General features: G+C 34.7%; 1 protein-coding gene across 5 annotated transcripts in view; it reads right to left on the reverse strand.

Moving 5' to 3' along the window:
* The window catches only part of CFAP43 (cilia and flagella associated protein 43), a 48,786-nt gene that overhangs the window by 22,868 nt on the left and 10,950 nt on the right, over positions 1 to 14,968 (reverse strand). For 4 of the 5 annotated variants that reach the window (XM_085230107.1, XM_085230105.1, XM_085230108.1 and 1 more), the window contains exons 6-18: positions 12,977 to 13,127; positions 11,044 to 11,106; positions 9,883 to 9,962; positions 9,057 to 9,188; positions 8,396 to 8,512; positions 6,812 to 6,892; positions 5,964 to 6,112; positions 4,838 to 4,941; positions 3,796 to 3,936; positions 1,710 to 1,879; positions 1,218 to 1,370; positions 670 to 800; positions 15 to 180 (exon numbers count right to left, since the gene is read on the reverse strand). In XM_085230107.1, coding sequence (XP_085086233.1) covers positions 15 to 180; positions 670 to 800; positions 1,218 to 1,370; positions 1,710 to 1,879; positions 3,796 to 3,936; positions 4,838 to 4,941; positions 5,964 to 6,112; positions 6,812 to 6,892; positions 8,396 to 8,512; positions 9,057 to 9,188; positions 9,883 to 9,962; positions 11,044 to 11,106; positions 12,977 to 13,127 — 1,638 coding nt within the window. Of the gene's footprint in view, positions 1 to 14; positions 181 to 669; positions 801 to 1,217; positions 1,371 to 1,709; positions 1,880 to 3,795; positions 3,937 to 4,837; positions 4,942 to 5,963; positions 6,113 to 6,811; positions 6,893 to 8,395; positions 8,513 to 9,056; positions 9,189 to 9,882; positions 9,963 to 11,043; positions 11,107 to 12,550; positions 12,577 to 12,976; positions 13,128 to 14,968 lie in introns of all 5 variants that reach the window. The other variant, XM_085230109.1, reaches the window with a different exon arrangement.

The following is a 14,968-nucleotide window of genomic DNA, read 5'->3' on the forward strand; positions in this document are numbered from 1 at the left end:
AATTAAGAAAATACCTTAGATTTCTCTTCTGGAACTGATTCCGATGTGGATTTTGACTCAATCTGCCATTCTGCCATACATCTTAAAACAGCATTTTCATCCAAAATAGACTTGTTCAGTATAGTAAGAAGAGATTGCCAGTGAAAATCCGCTTCTTTAACTACAGTTTCCTTTATCTTCCTATTAAATAGTAAAGGAATTAATATATTTTTTTTGTGAAATTTTATTAAGAAAATTGAGGAATTTTAAAATGTTCTCTGTAACAGATCTATTAAGTATTTTTAAACATGCCTTTACAGTGTTTTTACTTATGATTCAATGTTGTTGGTGTTCTAGAATTAAATGAAGTTTCTACAGAATTAGAAATTTTCAGGTGGCTTATTTGAAAGCGGCAAGAAGCCCACCATCTGTAATATGTGTATTTATCAGAAGATAGCCATATCTTGTACTGCAACCACACTCAAATTACAAGACATTCTCCACCATGTCATGAGTTGGGGAGACCTCTACAGTTAAAAGGAGTGACTTTTGTATTCAACAACTCAATCCAATTCTCCTTATTTTTAGACTAACCAAAAGGAAGTTCAGAATCACAAGTAGATGCAAAAATTAGTCTGCCCAGATCCCAGAATTTATACCATCAATATTATTCTGCCACTTTATACATACTTCCATTTCAGACACACCAGGGCACCATCACTTTCACCATTGACCAGGATGAATTTGCCATCTAGTGAAAATACCACAGATCTGATTCCCCCTCCTTCATATGAGTGACAATAGTTTTGAGCAAGTATATCCTAGAAAAGTCAGAAACAGTTCATCAATTATAACTTCTTAATGGATTATGGCTGTAAATTGTACTGCTTTATTTTTAGATTAAGGTCAACCTGAAATGTCAGTATGAAGTATATAAAATACTAGAGTTCACGAGTTTATAATTTTTGACTAGAGGTAAGAATAATTTTTGTATATGGATTTTGTAGGAGATAAAGAAGATCAGTAAACTCATGTTTAAACCCAAAAACTTACTGGAAAAGAAAATTAGTATATGTGATCATATTCACATTCATTATAAAAACAATTGCTGTGTCAATTTGTGTTCAACAAAAGTTTTTCTGAAATACCTTCATATATAAAGAGAATATAAAGAGAGTATGTCTCACAGGTCTTTCAGGTGAAAACCAAACTAAGCCTGTGCCTAAGTGCTCACCTACCATAGTAGAAGTATCGTAGATGAACAAAACACCATCCTTTGCTGCTGATGCCAGCCATTGGCTGTTGGGTGACAAACAGATGAATCCTGATCCAAACTGATTGCTAGGAATCATCTTTTCTGATAAAAATACTGGTGGATCTTCCAAAATGCTCTGTCAACCAAACAATGTTAGCAGCAGTTAGAATAATTGACATATCCACACCATTTTGAGGAGACTAACAATAGCTTTGTGGGTTGTCTATCACATGCTTGCAAGCTGCACGAGTTTTACATATAAGAATTTGGGTTTTTCTTTCATAAAACAAATATCTTCGTTATGCCAGGCTTCTGAGTAGTATACTGAAAATTGATACTTAAGGATGGAGTAGATGCTTTAAGCGTAGAAAGGAAGTTTCTTAGCTAATGCCCTGCCATACATTCACTTCATCTATGACCTTTCTTAGCCGGTACTTCACCATGACTCAAAGTAAAACAACTTTTGGGAATTTACCTGTTTAGAGAGATTGTATTTACAGATGAAAGGTGCACAGGTACAGTAGCCATACACAATGTTATCCTTCAGTCTGACTGCTGAACTCAAAGGGTACTCCAGAACATATTGCTCCTTTTTAATGGCACTAGCATTTAGCATTCCTTGATCATTAACATACTTATCAATTCCTAAAAGATTGATAAAAGAAATAGAGAGGAAGAGTCACCACCACTAACGCAAATCAAACAGTCTCAGCCAAGAGTAAGCATGAGCTGTGTTCAAGGAGACTATGAGTTAAGATTTGTAGCTTCAAATACTAACTGTGCAAATATAGCACACTGCAGTGATGTACCAAGAGAGCCGTATTTGTCAACATCATTTGATCAACAGTCCAGCCACAGTGAGTAAAAATGTCTGATTTAACCAGTTTCTTAGGTATTACATGAGCAGTGCAAAGTAGTTTGCACAGAGGCTCACATCACTGCTTTCAAAAGGGCATTTTGTTCTTTTTGGTTGTTTAATTTGAGCTTTCAAGGGACATTTGACATTAAGACTGATGCAAGAAATATAGATTCTCAGCAACTTTAAAAATCATACTCCAATTTAATTGACTATGGTTAAGTTAAAAACTAGTCTAATGTTGTATATTTAGAGAAAACACTATCTTTGAGGATTACTTCTAAGAAAGATTGTGAAATGTAAGGCCTTTTCGAAATTACTTGTAAATAACTAGAAAATCTGGCATTAGGCTTACTTAGAGCTCAATTTTCTCCATAAAAGGCTTTGCTAGTCAGCAGTGGCATCTAATGTAAATGATACAAAAGTAGGATGATGTATGATGTAAACAATGGATATATACTACTTTTTTTCTGTAACGCGATAGGGACATCAATGGAACCTCGAACAGTATTGCTCACTTCGAAATTCAAGGATGGAAGAGACATAAAAGTGGAGCTTTGCACTGTCACTGACAACCACTGTTAGTGCACTATCCTGCACTGGCTATGTGATGAGGACACCAGGTGCAACACTGACCTACTCTGTGCCTTATTTAAGTTAATGCATTTAAGTCCTTCCACAGCTATTAATTTAGTTTTACATTTGATTCCAGAAAGTGCCCCAGATCGATGCATTCCTAGAATATCGGACATAATTACAAGTTCTATGATCACTTACAGCAGTTGAGTCCATTTTGTCTCTATTTGCTTTTTTAAAAAAAAGATTCATTTAAAAGTGTTAGAACACTATAGATATGCACAGAAAAATTACTGACTCATTATACAGTTGAGAATTGCACACATAAAACCAAGCATGACCATTTGAAAATTTAGTGTGGGATACTCAATTTAGTGAAACACTAACAGGTTCCTTTCACTTTATTTCCCATATTACAAATAGATATTTTAACTTTAATATCTCAATATGCACATTGCACACTGCAGATACACAGGCCCAGATTTTCAGCAGGTGAATTGAAGTGCACCATTCTTAATTCTCTTTATTTCTTCCCTTTTCATCACTGCGCAGAGCTTTTCATGGAATGTTTCTCTGTAATATTCCTTACTGGGATACAAGTTAATATTTTATAAATACAGTGGAATTTTGGCCTGGTGCTTCTATATAGAAAAATTGTAAGAACAGAATAATTATTTTTTAAGAAATATCAACCTTTAACATGTTCTTAACAAACTAATATATATCTGTTACAATTCTATGAAAAGGCTGGTAGGATTGATTCCATTTGATATACTAGTCTGCATGTAGGTAATGCTAAGCACAAGGCCTCTTAGTGGTTGACTTCGGGCATTTCCACATGGTAGTAATAACAACAACAATAACAATAGTGGTAAGGTCGGTACTTTGTGATTCTACATGAGATACTTCCCTCCTTCTTTCCTTGCATTTTGCTCAAAATATCACAGTATTTCTTCTGAAACAATTCAGCTGACTTTAAGTCACCAGGCAGCCATAGGAGAAATGATAGTGCAGAATGTACAGGTGAGATGAAGGAAGAGATTAAGACTACTAGTATTTTGTGTAATGAATGGCAATAATGCATTCTAGTCTTAGAAAAGCATCACAAAGTATATATTTCAATTCATACCTTCCATGAGTGTTGGTGGCAGGCAAAAAATTTCCAGCCTTGTTTGTTGGATCTCTGCTACATTAAGCACCACCATCACTTCAACTACACTGTTCTTGAAGTCAGAAACTACTGAAAGACTCAGCACCTCACCTGCCAACACTGAAACACCAACAAATTACTACATCATGGTAACATTATTTTTACTGAGATATTACATGAAACAAAATGGAGACCCCTTTTCAGAATATAGCTCTGCACAACTAGACTGTTTCAAATTTGCATTAAAATGTCAGACAAGCCGCAACTTGATTTCAGAAGTGCTGATGAGCACTTAAGTGCTTTGGTTACACTGAACATTTAAATCTCAGTTTACATCTAGCTTGAATTTCAGCAAGTTTGAGGCAATTTGCCGATAACCACCAGATAAAGCAAAGAAATGTCTGGTTCTAAGAAATCACCCAGAAAATGAGAACATTATCAGGCATATTTAGATTATCTAAGGAGATGTAATTCTAAATACAGTTTAACATATGAACTTTCCAAGTATTATCCTGGAAGTCAAACCTATTAAAATAATAAAATGTCCTTTGGACTTAATTTAAGATGACAAACGACTCATATCTGTGCATGTAGAAAGTATGTTACTGGAATTGAGAGACTACATAAATAGATTTACACATTTCAGAACAATTTTTTGTTACAAGTTAAAATTTAATCATTTTTAACTATTCAGTTTCAACGACCAAACCTGACAATTCCAGCAGTCCTCACGTTAAAGAGGTCAGTAGTGGGCATTTGTAACAAAAGATTGCACTCAGACATCATGATCTATCAATAATTAGTGTAATTTCTCACATTGTCAGCCATAGAGATCTTAAGAGATGTACCAGCACATTATTACATAATTAGTTTTGGAAATTGATAGGAAAAATATTTTTTATATTTAGTCCTCCTAAAATATAAGTAGCTGAAGGAAGGTGGCTTAATCTGACATGCAAGTATATTTAAAACACAACAAATAGTGAAAACATGATGTAATTAATGTTGTTTCATGTATTACCTACATATCCAAGAACCTGGAATAATTTTGAAGGCCGAGCATCTAGAATAAAGATATATCCTTCCATTGCTCTAATTATGAGGAACTGGCCACCCTGATCATAACTAAGAAAAAAAAAAACCAAGTACAAATCCAGTTTTGAATGTTATATTCCAAAAACAGTTCAATACAGTCAATAAAGGGGTAACAATTTGTTCACAATTCCATCCTCATAGTTGCTGACTTCCTTGAGGGCATAAATGCAACTGAAATTTCAGTTTCTAGTTTTACAGAGTCAGAGCCAGTGCTACAAGTGCACTAACTGAGCAGGTGTTTTATCTAAAGCTAAGAGTATCCCAAGGTAGTCTGTTTTATCAACTTCCTCTAAAGTTCAATTATTTCAAAGAAAACCACTGGACACATTTTCATATTATTTTGATTAAACATGTATTTGCATTGATTTCCCTTTAGTAAGTTGCTTTCTGTATCTATTTCTGGTGTTTTACATTAGGCAAATGTGAAAAGAGATTCCATCTGACTCTCCAAACAACAAGCAGATTTATATTTATGTCTAGCACTTCAGATCCATTTTGCTTTTTCTTTTAAAAATAGAATGAAAATACTCTCAGATATTTTGATTATTGAAAAACAACAACAATAAAAAGTAAGACTATTGGGTCACAAGAGATACTTATAGAAGGACTGATAAATTCAAAAACTGTGAGCAAATGAATTAATAATTGTAACAAAAGGAACTACCATGTAAGAAGGGATGACTCAAAGGCTTAAAGTTAACTTCACAAAACCTTGAATTTTTATTCACTGAGAAACCACCCTCTAAGTCCAGAAACATGACATTGCGTATAATTACTCCATACAGTGATCTGTCAGAAAGGATCTTACGCATCAACATATTTAGTGCTCCCTTAACTTTCCTTAAAAATACAATATTATATTTTTATCATCTAAATCCTGGTACTAGTAGTCTTGTAAGTAATTCAGAAAAAAATATTTGTTTCAGCAATACTTAAACTGTTAAAATACTTTACTTTGACATTTTTAGAACAAAACCTTCAAAAATTTTCTTCAAGTGCATTATTCAAGCAATAATTTGACACTATTCCTGCCCCTGTTACTGCATACTTACTGCAAAGATAGTACTGGAAATTTGGAAAGAAAAATTCTGTAAACAACCCGTGGAGCTTCAACTTTGGTAATGTCAATAAAATAGATTTGACCCCCTTTTGTTCCTACAGCAACACTGTTTGAAGAGGGACAGCAAGCCATAGCAGTTGCCTAATTGAGAAATAAAAGACACTTAACAGCTCCAAATCATGTTGTATGACATTATGCTATAAGTCAGTATGCAACTTCTTTTAGTATTTACAACTCTCTAAAATTCAGAGAATAAATTCAATGTGATTTACCTCTAACTCTTTATTATTATTAGAAAGCAGGATTTTAATAGACATCATAAGCACTTCCCCTTGTGCTCTATATCTACTTATCAAAATATAATTATCTATTCCACAAAAAAAAATTAACAGGATTTTTCAGTGCTTGAATATATCTTAAGTCGGGATAAAATATTAACAGTTTGAAATCAACCCATTTCCTAAAATTTCTTAGTTAGATCACTCAAGACAGTTTTTATACACTTGAAAAATTTCCTGTCAATTCTAACACACATTAAAAATACAAATTTAGTAAAGTAATACCATACAAATTATTTACAAATGAATTCTTAAAAACAGAACACTAGGACATCAGGCTGAAATGCCTTCTCTGCTCTCTGCCTGAGTTAAATTTGTGTCTAGTTCAAGGAAACCTTCTGAAATATATTATAAAAATCTCTCATTTGTTACTGAAAGATTCTATTCAGCTTTTCTCAAAATTGGCTGATTTGATTTTGAGCAATATTTTAGTATAAAACAAAAATACTAAAATGTAAATTTTAAGTATTTCTTACAACATAAGCTTCTAGTTTGTGTGTACCTCAATATCCAGGTTTAGCACGCTGAGGCAAGTCCCTTTTTCCAGAAGCCAAACTTTTACTTCCCCTGAAATTGTTACAGACTTGAAGAGACAAAAAACATAATCAGAGGAGGGCAGAATAACAACATTATTTGGAAGTAGCTATTGATCTTCTATAGAATAAAGATTTAGCTGATGTCTCAGTGTGGCAGATCAAGAGTTCCTAGTTTCGACTGGAATTATTTGGCTTTTACTTTAAGTACAGCTGCTGCAAGAGCAAAGAAAATATTTAATATTTTCTGTGAATTGCTGCAACTTTAGAAATGGTCTTTAAGCAGAAAGAAATAATGCAGGGCAAAACAGATCAATATCAGCACTCACAACATTCAGTCAGCAGTAAAAAAAAAAAAACAAAAAAACAAAAAAAAAAACACACTTCTTTTCTTTGCATAGGAAAGTCCTAAAGAAGAGGTCTTCACTTCCTCACGTGAAAAAAACGATGTATAACATAACTATGGTTGATGTGCTTGTATACAGACAATTTTCTAATTTCAGTAAAGTATTGCTAGAGGCCAATCAATCCTCACTTTATTTATTCTGAAGCAAATAAAATGTATCATTCCTGATCTAGCAAAGAAACAGATTCAATGAACTGAAGGCTCCAATGTTCTTACACTGCCCACATGAAGAATTCATGGCCTGGGGACAAATCAGACTTACTGGCTAAAATATGTGTCTTGCAGGAATCAAAGACAGCGTGAAATTTTCAGAATGGACAGACCAATCACAGAATCACAGAATTGTAGGGGTTGGAAGGGACCTCTAGAGATCATCGAGACCAACCCCCCTGCCAAAGCAGGTTCCCTACACCAGGTCGCACAGGTAGGCGTCCAGGCGAGACTTGAATATCTCCAGAGAAGGAGACTCCACAACCTCCCTGGGCAGCCTGTTCCAGTGCTCCGTCACCCTCACCGTGAAGGTTCTTGTGCACATTCATGCAGAACTTCCTATGCTGCAGCTTATGTCCGTTTCCCCTCGTCCTGTCTCCACGTACCACTGAAAAGAGACTGGCCTCACCGCTATGGCCACCACACCTCAGATATTTATAAACCTGGATCAGGTCCCCTCTCAGTCATCTTTTCTCAAGGCTAAACAGACCCAGCCTTTCTTCATAGGGGAAAAATTAGTGAGGTCTTCTTTGTCTCTGGACCCAGGATAGGCAACTCTTTCTGTTCCAATTTATGCTGAGGGCTGAAAGGATCAGTAGGAAACTCCTTGTTCTAAAATCTATTCTCTAAATTGAATTCACTTTCTGCATCTATATTCAAGACAAACTGTGAGTCACACAAATCAACAGCAGAAACAGTATGACATTTTAGCAATCTGCATCCACCCTACACTCAAGGGAAATTTCTTTTACACTTTTTTATAGGCCATACCTGAGTGGACCCCATTTACTTCTTTTAATAGGTATTTATACCACTGAAGCAAAAATCAAGACAGACCCAATCTCCATAAGGCTGTTGGTTTTGTGCCTTAGCAATATATTGGTTTCCTAAAAAACCTCACTATTAGATACACAAGAAAAAAAAAGCCTTTTCTTACCACACAGTACTTGTCCCCCAGAGTAAGAAAATCAGCAGCCAGCAAATAACTGCTGAATGCATTCACGAGTTTGACAGCTTCTCCATGGTGGGCAGGTTCGTAAGAATAGATTTTCCCCTGACAAATACAAAGTACTAATCCATCACAGGGCTATGAAACATTTCATTAAAAGCTTTCAAACACTTCAGCAAAAATATCCATTTTCCTGAGCTTAATTCTTTAGAGGTTTTCATTTCTTTCTAAACTTAGTTTAAAAGTGCCCAGTAGAATTCAGCTGAGTTTTACAGATTTTATTAACCTATACTTGCCGAAGATCATTTGATAGTTATTCAGCTAGTCAGATTTTCTAGATATTCTTCTTTTCAAAATTTCTTTAATAAAATGATTTAAAACACCCCATTCTGTCTTACTACAAGAATCAGCTGTACTTTATAATCCACCATCTGCAGAAGACAGTTGTTCTATGCTTCATTAAAATCCTTCCAATCTTTTGTTAGAAACATTGCATGGACTGAGTTTACTGGTGGTATAAATTGTTTCACTTTTGGGATAGCATTATGGAAGTTTCACAGATTCACACAATCACGTTAGCAGTACCAACACACACATATAGTATCACAGGAACATCTCATACATTCTGCTATTATCTCAAATACTATACCTGATCTGTAATAATCAGAAGTATTGTGTAATCAGGAGAGAATATTAGGGAGGATATGGGTTCTGAGATGTCAGCGCAGATTTCCATCTCATACTGGAGACCTCTGATGCGATAAACATATAAAACGCCCTCCTGTGCAGAAAAGTATAAACCCACATCAGTTCTAAGTAGCAAACTCAACAGCAAGAACTAAAAACCTCTAAAGTAAAGTTTTTAACAGTATATCATCTCTAGCAATCTGGTTTGCCTTTATTACATCTCTACTCAGAGGATTCTTACTTTGAATAAGAAATGCACTGAGGTGATCCTTAATACAAGTCTTAGTAACAGTTCATGTCTGATAAGAAAGGACTAATCAGTTAATACTTAAGATTTCATATTGTTGGGATTTTTTTTTTTTTAAACAGTATAAGAACTGTTTTACTTCTAAGCAGTATTGAACAATGGAATCATGAGTTTGGGTTAAAAGGTGAAGTAGATTTTGCACAAAATAAATAGACAGTTCTCCATTTTCTCTACTTTCCTGTTTTATATCCATCTTTCTTTTCTGTTCCTCTAGAGTGTTGTTTTTTGTTAAAAATAAGTTATCCTCTTTGTCCCTTTTTTGGCTACAAAAGTGGAATCTCTTCCTACCCTGCCCCCTCTTGATTTCTTATCTCAAGCCTTAAAAAGGAATACACTACGCCAGAGAGAATTGCTACAGCTCTGTAACCCTCCACTTTCTTTCTAGCTTGTCTTTGAAAAGAACTCTATAAACGTACTCAATATGAATATTCTTTGATTTTGACATCATATTAATAAGTAAAGACCATGAAGGATGCCTTACAATTCCAGCTGTGTACAGTCCCTCATTACAAAATGCCATGGTAAACACAACTGTTCTTTGCAGAGCCTTTAGTTTGCCACCTGAGAGCAGAAGACCAACACAAAATAGTTTAATTTATTGCAACAATATATCTCAGCATTAAATCTGGAAGAGTTGATTGAGAGTAAAAATATTCTACTGTCTATGTAATTCTTCACCTTTGTGCTATGATAACAAAGGATAAAGTTGGTACACATAATTTGAAGTGACAATACTACTGTGGCCTGATGAACTAGAAACTGATTGGAGAAATCATTTAATTCTGTAAACACTGCAGAACAGCTACAAAGATAAATATACTAAGTTTGTCAATAAGAGAATCACATAGTGATTTAAGCTGGAACAGAGCCTAGAAGTCCTCTGATACATCCACCTTCCCGTTCAGCACAGGGCCAACTCAAACTGAGACACAACTTCAAAGCTAGAGCATGTTGTTCAGAGTAATATCCAGCTGATGTCTGAATGTTACTAAGAAATCCTATGATTTATTTGGGCAACCTGTCCAAATATCTGACCACATTCCGTTTATTTTTTTCCTATTATCTACCCAGAAATGTTGCTGGTGTCAACTATACCCTTTACCTATCTAGTTCCATATTTTCTGCTACCTTTCAATGGGTAGCTGAAACAATAGCAAAATCCCCCTTTTCCTTCAAGACGAACATAATCCTTTCTGCTCATCTATGTCATGCATTCCAACTATGTGCTAATCTTTGTGGCCTTGTGCTGGACTTACTCTAAAATATAATTTTTTTTTTGTACTATGGAACTCAGTGTTTGAAAACAACCCCCTAAATCCTAACTCAACTAAACTACAAGTTCTTACAGCTATAACAATTAAACAATAGGAAAATTACTCTAACTTCAGTTATTCCAATCTAAATTAGAATGAACAGAAATTATTTCACTGCCACTGTTTTTCCTGAGGCTAATTCATTTGGCTATTAACAGAAAGCCCATTAGTTATTCATCAGACACACATAACGATTGCCATCAATCTGTAGAGGCCAGGGTGATCTGAGCTCATCTAAGCAGAATCTTCCAACGACACTCACATACTATTACTCAGCCATTACTGATGCTGCCTAAAAATCTACTAGCTTAATTGGAATATAGAAATACCTTTCTTTTTCTGTACTTCTCTACGAATGTAGTCCAACATGTCTGATACTTTACGTACCTGTTCTGCACAAGAAAAAACAATTTATGTCATTAACCTTGTTTATATGTCAATATTTCACTAAATATCAGTTGCATTCCAGTCTATTGAGCAGAAAGCTGGGTTTAGTATACTGAAATAAAAATGTGTTTTCTTTCCCAATATTAATCCTTTCTGTCATTTGTACAACTGAGCAGGCACAATCTTTCATACACTGATAGAGTCATTATGTTTGGAGAAGACCACTAAAATCATCCAGCTCAACTGTTGACTCAACTTTCTCTGGTTCAGTTGACAGTTGTAAAAAGAATTTGGACATGCACTTAAGTATTTTGCTAAACAGAAACATTAAATGTTTTAAATTACATAGAAGCTTCAATACAACATGCTTGCAGACATTTGTTAGAGTTTTAGGACACAACACAGAAAAATGTACAGGCCAAATAAAAGCCCAGATGGCAAATATTTTTGATGCTTTCTACTGAATGGGCAAAAAAAAAAAAAAAAAAAAAAAAAAAAATCTAGTCACACCTCTTTCTTGTTCATGACTTCCAGCTCTGGAGCTGATTTACAACTGACAATTTCAAAAGTGGAAAATTGATGCTGGATTTTTTATTATTTTTTTTTTAAGAGCAGAATTTCTTTACTGAACAGAGATACAGCACTCTGGAAAAGTCAGTGATACTTGCCTCAATTCAAGAAATAATGCTTTAATTGGCAAAAAAAAAAAAAAAAAAATCAAAATTATTGTCAGCCTGTCTATTAACTCTAAGTCAGCACTGATTACAGAGAAAGTTCTACGTTGGTGTGCAATATCATATTGCCCACTTTTAGTCAGAGAAGAAGCACATTCTACTGCTCCTTTTACCATCTGACCAAACCACTGACCTACACGTGCACAGTAGGACTGACATCTCCCATCCCTGCCAAGGACGACAGTGTATAGGGTGCCATTGCCAGAACTGCTTATGCTGGCCACATCTAACTGTTATCCATTTTGGAAGCCCTCTGTATGAACATAAATGGGTAGCATATGGCAGGGAGTTGGGCTGAGACTTCAAGGTTCCTAGAAAAAAAAAGTATGGAATGTGCTGCTGTTGCCAGGAAAGTTCACTCACCAGCATGCCAAAAGTCCCCATGGAAAAAAAAAAAAAGGGAATACATGTTAGGGAAACAAATTACCTTAGCAAGCTGCAATCAATCCAAGACGTGCCAAGCTTTCTAGAATAATTTAAAAGTAAATTGCTTTGTTTTAAGCCAGAGGCATCTTCTGCTCACTCTCTGTGGTTCAAACCTTCTACAATAGTCTAACTGTATTTACAGTCTTCTTTTCATTAGAAAATTGTTAATATAATTCTTTAAGATCAGCAGTTATATAAAGAACCTTTATATTAAATTCAGTTGTGTTGTTAATCAACATCATGCCAAACATGAGTCTTCAAAGATATGTTCTAACATTAGGTAACATACCAAATGAGGAGAACCCAAAATATGCCCTGCAAAAGCAAATAAATTACTGTACTTAACTTAGCCGTAAAAGGACTGTATACAGTTGCTATATTAGTAGTATAAAGTTAATCTAATAAAGCTGTTAATAAGATATAGGCTGTTAGAATTATTGTTCATTTTATCAAATGGTTTTAATGTATTTAGAGCTTTTTAAATTTTTTTTGGCTGAGAAAAATGACTGCCAATTAAAGGGTGCTAAAGACTTAGAAGATCAACAGAAATTCTGAAATGTTTACTTTATTACTCATTTACTTCATTTACTTATTACTCTCCAGTACAGCATTACAATTTCTGTAGGTTACACAACAGAATAAAACCAAAAAACTCTTCACAGTCCTTTTTGTCTTCCTCACTACATGAGTAAAACACACAACAGTTATTTCTTACCAGGTAGAGGTTTTTGTTGAATAATAGAAGCACTGCATTTCTTAGTATCAATTGCCAAAATATAACCTTCTTTACAGCCCAGGTAAACGTCAGAGGTTGCAGTCCAGCAGTGGGCAGTAGGATGCAATAAAGGCTTAATATCAGTTCTAGGCTTCAGCACAAAAATAAACAAGTTCCATTAACAACTGGCAAATATCTGTATAGTTATGTACATTTCAAGGCCAAGAAATTATCTCAGAGTCTGACTTTCTTTTTATTCAGTCATCCTTCTACTGAGACGAGAAACATGAACATCTTCCAGAAAAGCCAATGTCTGGTGGCAGAAGTCTAGAACACACATTTCTCTCTAGAAGCTTGCATAAATGACAAATTATATTTTCATTAAAAGTGGTAAAATTTGTTTCGTTTTAATTTATTATCCAGCACTTTTGCCTTCTGGCTTAGAAATCCCCGAATATATCCTCCACTCTAACAAAGATATTGACCCACTACAACTAAATAATCTCCCAGTTTCTTAATAATGAAGTAACGAAAAAAAAAAAACCAACAGTCATCTCCTAGATTGTTTTTTTTTTTCCCCCATCAGAATAGCACTAGGAGTCCAAATTTAAATGGCTACCTAATATGACCTCATCCTGACAAATGTATTTCAAACTACTTTACAGAAGAGCCTGATTTTGCAGACACATCCTGTTGGTTTTTTTCTTCATTCCATGACATTGCATTCTTGGTAGAATTAGAACACACTATGTTTAAATAGCTTATCTAATAACCAAATTAGCCTGAAAAACAGTTCTGTTAATCTTTGCATCATGGATAAATTAGATCTAGAAATATCCTTGCCACAGACTGCCATACACTTGGAATTTCATTTCTCTAAAACAAAACTCAAATCTGTCATCCATAAAATGGGAACAACAGTGCCTCTCCACCAAATATTATTAAAGGCTGTGAGCTGTTCAGATACAAGAGCAATAGGAGTTAGATGGAAATAATCAGATTGAAGCAGAGTCACAAAAAGAAAAAAAACACCTTGTGAGAACATTAAGAAGGAAAGATCCAAAGAGCAGTAGTGGAGAAGAGAAACAATACTGAATGTGATGGATAAAATAAAAGAAGAGTCCATAATTCTATAAATTCTCTTGCTGTCTCACTGAAGGTTCTATCAGAAGAGAAAATATGGATGCACTTGTGATGAAAGCATAGGACAGAGATTCATAGGTATCTAGAATTCAGTAGTAAAATATGCCAAGGACTTCCTATATAATTCTAGATAAGCAACTCGCTCTTTATCATGCCTACAAAGCATCCTGAATAATAAAATAGGACAAACTAATAATCTACAGCAGAATGGAACTATACATCACCCAGAGATGCATTTAATATAGGCATTTTCCCTCATTTTACATAGCTTGAACAGCACAAATCTTTTTCAAGATGTAACTGAACTACCATGAATCAGAAGCTTCCTCTGCAAAGACAACCTCTGTCATGTCACCTTATGCCTGCTGTCATGACTGCCTTTACATAAGGTAGGTAAAACATGTTAATCCTAGGGTGAGATTATGTAAATTCAAAACAAGATTGATTCTTCAATTGTGCAGTGGTAAAGTAGTGCATAATAATAATGCAGACTTTTGTTGAACTTTTGTCTCTTTTAAAATTAACAGCTCTTCAGAGAAAAAAAATCCATGACGGATTCTTGTCACAAAAGAAATTATAATAAAACAATGGAATAACATTGTTACTGGGGATACAATGGATTCAAATGGGCTGGTCATTACAAAGTAAATTCATAAAACTCAGATTGTAACAGTAAGAAATATCAAAACACAATTAAAACAATATAATGGAAGAAAAAAAGGATTTAAATATTTTGAATATTTCAATTCCTTTCACTCTGCTGCCCCACTGTGGCTACGCTGTGGTACATAGTTAGTCTCAATATCTGACTCTGGAGCATGGACCCCTAACAGAGATGCAACCAAGTGC

This window comes from Meleagris gallopavo, chromosome 8, assembly GCF_905368555.1.
Source record: "Meleagris gallopavo chromosome 8, MGAL_WU_HG_1.1, whole genome shotgun sequence".
In the NCBI taxonomy this organism is placed as follows: Eukaryota; Metazoa; Chordata; class Aves; order Galliformes; family Phasianidae; genus Meleagris; species Meleagris gallopavo.